Source organism: Lepidochelys olivacea (genome assembly GCF_965140295.1).
Source record: "Lepidochelys olivacea isolate rLepOli2 genome assembly, chromosome: 3".
Taxonomy (NCBI): domain Eukaryota; kingdom Metazoa; phylum Chordata; order Testudines; family Cheloniidae; genus Lepidochelys; species Lepidochelys olivacea.
Genome location: NC_140413.1, coordinates 193,691,769 through 193,697,768, shown reverse-complemented (window position 1 = coordinate 193,697,768; position 6,000 = coordinate 193,691,769). Strand labels below are relative to the sequence as shown.

Below are 6,000 nucleotides of genomic sequence, written 5' to 3'. Positions count from 1 at the left end.
GCAAATGGGAGACTGGCAATGTCCCCACTAACAGCTGGCATCTTCTAACGCACACAACTTTCAATAGGAATTTTATAGCGCGAGTACCCAATTTCTTTAAACTAACAGCAACTATGGAATTAGTTCTGCAACATTCATTTTTAAAAGTGTAAAGTAATGCTGCCTGACATGAAGCTCAACAGAAACATTTAGGACCCGATGGCAAGGTTCAAATATTTTATTTTTTTATTCATATAGTATGAAGGTTCTATAGTTCCCACAACATATGATGTAGCATGCAGAGGAAAAACTAAACATTCAACATAAACCGTTTTCCCCACACAAACTAAAAAAACCCTTATCCCCCCGATAAGGAAATAACAACAGCACTATTTGCTAGAACGCCAGCCAAGATATGCACAAGCAAGTAAGAGAAATAGAAAGCATTTGCTAAAATGTTTGTAACAAATACTTATGTACAAAAAATTCACAAAAGACTAGTTTCCCCTTGAAGCAGAGCACATGGCAGTTGACAATGGAACAGATACAACCACTGGCTGGGATTATAAGCCACGTACTGATCCAGAGGAAGAAAGTTACATGTAGTGGAGATTTTCTGTTTGAACATTAACATTTACCAAAGTTTGGCAACATTATCTTTTTAAATTATGCAAATTATGTAAACAAGAGGAACATTTCAATTCGCTCTACATGCAAAACTTCATGTCATGCAAGGACACCAAGCACCTGGATTTCTCTCTCACAGACAGAGCCCATGATGTGCAGCACTCAGTTGAAGGAACAGCTATGGCAGACAGGTGCTCCATTTAAGTAGGTTCATACAACCTGTCCTTTCCACTGTTGATTATAAAACATTTTTAATAGAAAAACTGCTATACAGCAAAGATGTACTATCCTAAAAATCTAGTAAATGTGTTTTTCTTCCAGCCAATAGTACCATTGCAGAAAAGGGAAGGGATGATATAAAGTTGTAAAACATGGCTCGCTACTTTTATATCACACAAATATATCAAGTTACCATCCATTAGAAATCATGATATGGACAAATCTAGGGGGGAAAAAAAAGAATTCTCCAATTGAAGGACTGGAGAAGAGGAAGAGATATAAATTTAGATAATGTGAAGTTTTCCTCCTTCTCTATGGCATAGGTTAACAAGATTCCCCCCCGTATGAATCCTATATACATATATATCTCTATAAATATAGAGAGATATATAAAATATGACCAGTTATTTATGCTACCTGTAGTACTTTTTTAAATGCAGAGGGGAAGCTGTTATGGTTGAAACGAATTTAGTGGCAAGAAACATTTTATAATCTCACTAAGCAATGTATAAAATGAGTAAATGGGAATCCTGCACAATTATATCAATCCTAAATTTCATTACGCTAAGTGCAAGAGAAATCATGAATGCAAACATCTTCAGCTGTTGTATCTGAAATGAATCTCACAGCTGATTTATATATTCTTAGGGCTATTTAATAGATGCAACTGCTCCCAGTTAGTAGGTGACAGAATGAAGTGACCATATAAGCATGCTGCAAGTACTATATGCATAGAAGGACTAGTTCTTGGCATTAGCATTAAACTATATTTTCTCATACTATTAAGCAGAGCTGTACTACAAGTTATTTAGCAAAGAGAGACAGTCCCTGGTAATATATTAACAGGTATAAATAAACTTAGTCTCCTGTGTTACAAAAATGTAATTAAGGTTAATTAACAGGAAGCAATGCTTTGTCAGCCAGTCAATATATAGAAACATCTGAACAGCCACAGGAAAAGGAAAACAGTTGACCTAACACCCTGTTAAATTTTTACATTCTTCTATTATATATATATAAAACTGTGTGAAATAAAAGTAAGGATGTATATCCATATATTGAACTGTTAATGTTCTGCTTGGCACTTTGTACTCTAGTTTTGTTTCTGAATCAAGTATATTAAATTAAAGCCCATCTAACTACTACATATAGAAAGCTACATATATATCTATATATAAATAGACACACATATATATATAGATAGATATTTCCTTGTTATAAAAGATGAAGAAAAATAAATTAAAAAGCCAACCCCTTCCCTTTCTCCACCACACTGATATGCTCTTTCCATCTTGCTGTCCTTCAGACTTTAAAGTGCTACACTGAGTTATTGAGAGAATAAAGTTCAATAACACTTAGTTGGCTTCATGAGGCTCATGTTGGAAAATGTGGCTTCACAGAGAAAAATACTTCCATTTAAATACACAGAGAGCGTTGCTGGACGTCTTGAGCAGATCTTCAGAGATGGAGAAGAAAGCAAAAGTGTTGGGTGGTGCCCTAAAAAGAGTCACACATCTACCACCATCTTTTTGTGGATATCTAGGCCCCCTACAACCTGAAATGGGAATGAAAAACATTTAAAGTTAAGAGAACTGAGAATCAGTAAAATGACATTAAATAGCACACCACATAAACATACTTCTACTTGCATCCTCTTAGCAACTTGCTACCTCCAGTCAGTTGCTTTTTCTGCTGCGCGCCTCTTTTCTGGCCTTTCCACGCCAGCTTACACTCCCATAGACTGAATAGGCCAAATTCACAAGTAACATATAATGGGGTGTAAGTTATGGCAAGTAGGTTACATGTAACAGAATCTAGGTTAGTGCAACTCACACAGTGAGGGAGCCAGAAGAGAGAATAAATCATACCAGCTTATTCTCTCTTAGATCCGCTTATACTGACCTCTGAATTAATTTATCAGCTATGATTTTCAAACACATAAGCCTCCTCGAATAGGAAAACTCTCATGGCCTGAAAATTAAACCTGTGAAGTCAACATGAGGAACCAGGAGCTTGGGGAAGCCCACCCACATCCCTGGTAAAAGAAAGGGCGTGCACAAAAAATATGGGGAGCATCCAAAAAGTGTTTGGGAACTTCCAAAAACAGCAGGATACACATGTTCAGAAAACTAAGGGAAGATGCAAAAACAAGGAGGCAGGGGAGGAATGGGTGTGCAAAGGAAAAGTGGGGAAAGGTGTGCAGCTGAAACAAGGGAAAGACATTCAAAGAAAAAGGATCATGGAGGTAAAGGATGCATCAAAATCAACAAAACGTGAGAGAAAAAAATCAATGAGGGGAAATCAAAAAACAACGGCATAAGGGGAGGCAGAGATGGAGAGAGGTGAATGGGTGAGGTATGGAGCAGAACAAACAAACGTGGAAGAAACCCACACATACTGGAAACTAACGAAAGGAGAGAGAGAACAAAAAGAGGGGAACTGGGCAGAAACACTGTAAAAGAAATGCTGAGGACAATGGACAGACAATGGGAGAGCAGAGAACGAGAGGATAAAAGTGTGAAAAAGGTTAGGGGACAACAAAGACATCACCTATTTAAACGTGTACTGTCAGTACCGCTGTAGTCACGCTTGAGAAGGAAATTCATTCTAAGCTCTTGTTTACTAATGCATATAAATGACCAGAAAATGTACTCCTTATATTTCCAATGCTGGTCCTAGTCAGAACACAAAAATTGTATATTTTAAGTTTGGTAAAAATTCCATGTGGCCATTTCTTAATTAAAGGAGCATGAAAAATTGAGATTTTAATCCTTTAAGAAAGTTTCCAAGTGCTATAAGAGAAAAGGATGTTTTTTTCAAAATCTGCACTCAACACGTACACCACACTTAATGAAGAATGAATGGTTTGTATTGAACTGAAGCTATAACCTCATACAAAGAGCATATATGTGCTTAATACTTTTTTCATTGTATATCAAGCTATTCAGATTTACATGCCTCCATACTCATCAATTTAAATATAATAAAATCAAGATACACATACATATTTACCATCATGTGTGATCATTTGATATTTTATAAAAAGCACTTGTATTTCAATGCATCATTTGCTACTTTCCTTTTAAGAAAAATATAAATTCTCATGTTAAGTCAATCTCGTGGTTGAGCATGTTATATGCATAAAAATCCCCAATTACAAATGTATGATTATCAGACACACGATAATTCAAATACACTGCAGCTTTATATTAAATCAATTTTAAAATTCTAACGTCTATTAATTATTTTTCTTTTTATCACTTTATAGGACCAGTGCTTAGAATAGTTTATTGGTCCTCAATGCATTTATATTGGTCCAACCAAGTAAACAGATAACACTGCCAGCTCTTGCAGGACATGAAGTATCTATCCCACAAAATCATGTTATTCTGATGATTATTTCCATCCACCCCTTCAATTGTGACATTTTTAACAAAAGCATTCTCTCCCTCAGGTGCTTGGCTGGCTGATTCTCGTTCACATACTCAGAGTCTAACTAAGGGGATGTGAAGAAATTTCACCCCGTGTCAGATTGGCAGTGACCTTATGGGTTTTTCACCTTTGCAGGATATGGGTGTGGCACTTGCCAGGATTATCTGGATATATCTCACTTGATCATTTCCCTGACATTGCAGAGGCCTTGAGCACTGTTGCATCTTGGTCCCTCCTCTTCTCAGCCTGTAGCACATAACACTCTAGTCTCCTGTGGGATGTATTACTTTGATCTTATTTTGGCTGTGGTGTTTAGTCTGTGGGTCATGGCCTGGGATATACAGAAGGCCAGACTAGATCATCTGGTAGTCCCTTCTGGCCTTAAACTCCATGAAAGAGACTCTCAAAGATGTCGAAGTACCTCTTCCATTCATTCGTTTTTGTAAAGATCTCCACTCAACATATACACCACATCCAACACATACCCTTCCCATCCATGATCACGGACTGTCTCTGTGGCTACTAAAACAACTGTTTAGATGAAAAAGCAATTATAGAAATGTATTGGGTATTTTAAATTTACTTTTAATGAATTTTGCTGCTCAAAACAAGGACAGTCTATTTCCATGGACCATTAATGGTCTGCAAATATGGTTTAGGAACCACTATTTTCTACCATTTGAAAGCCTGGAATCCAAGGCTCCTGTTTCTGGTTCCTCAATCTATAACAGGGGTTCTCAAACGTTATTGCACCACGACCCACTTCTGACAACAAAAATTATTACAGGTTTCAGAGTAGCAGCCGTGTTAGTCTGTATCCGCAAAAAGAAAAGGAGGACTTGTGGCACCTTAGAGACTAAAATTTATTTGAGCATAAGCTTTCGTGAGCTACAGCTCACTTCCCTGGATGCACTACATGACCGCAGGAGGGGGGACAGAAGCCTGAGCCTACCCAAGCCCTGCTGCCCTGCGGGGAGGAGGGGTCAAAGCCCGAGCCCCACCACTTCAGGCAGGGGGGCCAAAGCTGAAGCCCAAAGACATCAGCCCCAGGCAGGGGGGCTTTAACCTGAGCCCTGAAGCCCTCAGGCTTCAGCTCTGTACCCCAGCAAGTCTAAGCCAGCCCTGGCAACTCCATTAAAATGGGGTCATGACCAACTTTAGGGTCCCAACCCAGTTTGAGAACTGCTGATCTAGAAGTTCACTTTTGCCATACAGCAATTACAGGCCTGGGTAGTTTTCAATTGTTTTTATACATCTCAACAAAAAGGATGCAAAAATTAATCCACTGTATTTGCAGCACAATATTTTGATAATTTTTTCTATAGGCAGGTCAAATTGAAACATCTGAATCCTGAATAATGTAGTCAGTTATTTTATTATTAATTTTACTTACTGTAAGACAACAACGGTCTTATTTTAAATGTAATTGTGGCAAAACCAGTCTCTAGGTCAAACTGTATTTTAGATATAATTTTAGTAAATCTAAATATCAACATCTTTCCCTAAAGAATACTTACAGCACAGAACTCTTCAAAGGATATTCTTCCATCACCATCCTTATCTGCATTAATTATGGTTTTGTCTACAATTTGCTGTAACTGAGTGTCTTTGAGATTGTTCCCAACCATCATCTTCAGCACTTGGAAGAGCTCCCCATTGGAGATATAGCCATCTTTGTCCATATCATAAATCCGGAAAGCAACTGCAGAAAATGAGTTAAAGGAAAATTCAATAGTAAATATG

General features: G+C 37.6%; 1 protein-coding gene across 3 annotated transcripts in view; it reads right to left on the bottom strand.

Annotated features, from left to right (window-relative positions):
* Positions 1 to 202: 202 nt before the first annotated feature.
* The window catches only part of PPP3R1 (protein phosphatase 3 regulatory subunit B, alpha), an 86,990-nt gene continuing 81,192 nt past the window's right edge, over positions 203 to 6,000 (bottom strand). For all 3 annotated transcript variants that reach the window (XM_084623826.1, XM_084623824.1, XM_084623825.1), the window contains 2 exons: positions 5,775 to 5,959; positions 203 to 2,380 (listed from right to left, as the gene is read on the bottom strand). In XM_084623826.1, the coding sequence (XP_084479952.1) occupies positions 2,333 to 2,380; positions 5,775 to 5,959 (233 nt within the window). In that variant the 3' untranslated portion in view covers positions 203 to 2,332. The remainder of the gene's footprint in view (positions 2,381 to 5,774; positions 5,960 to 6,000) is intronic.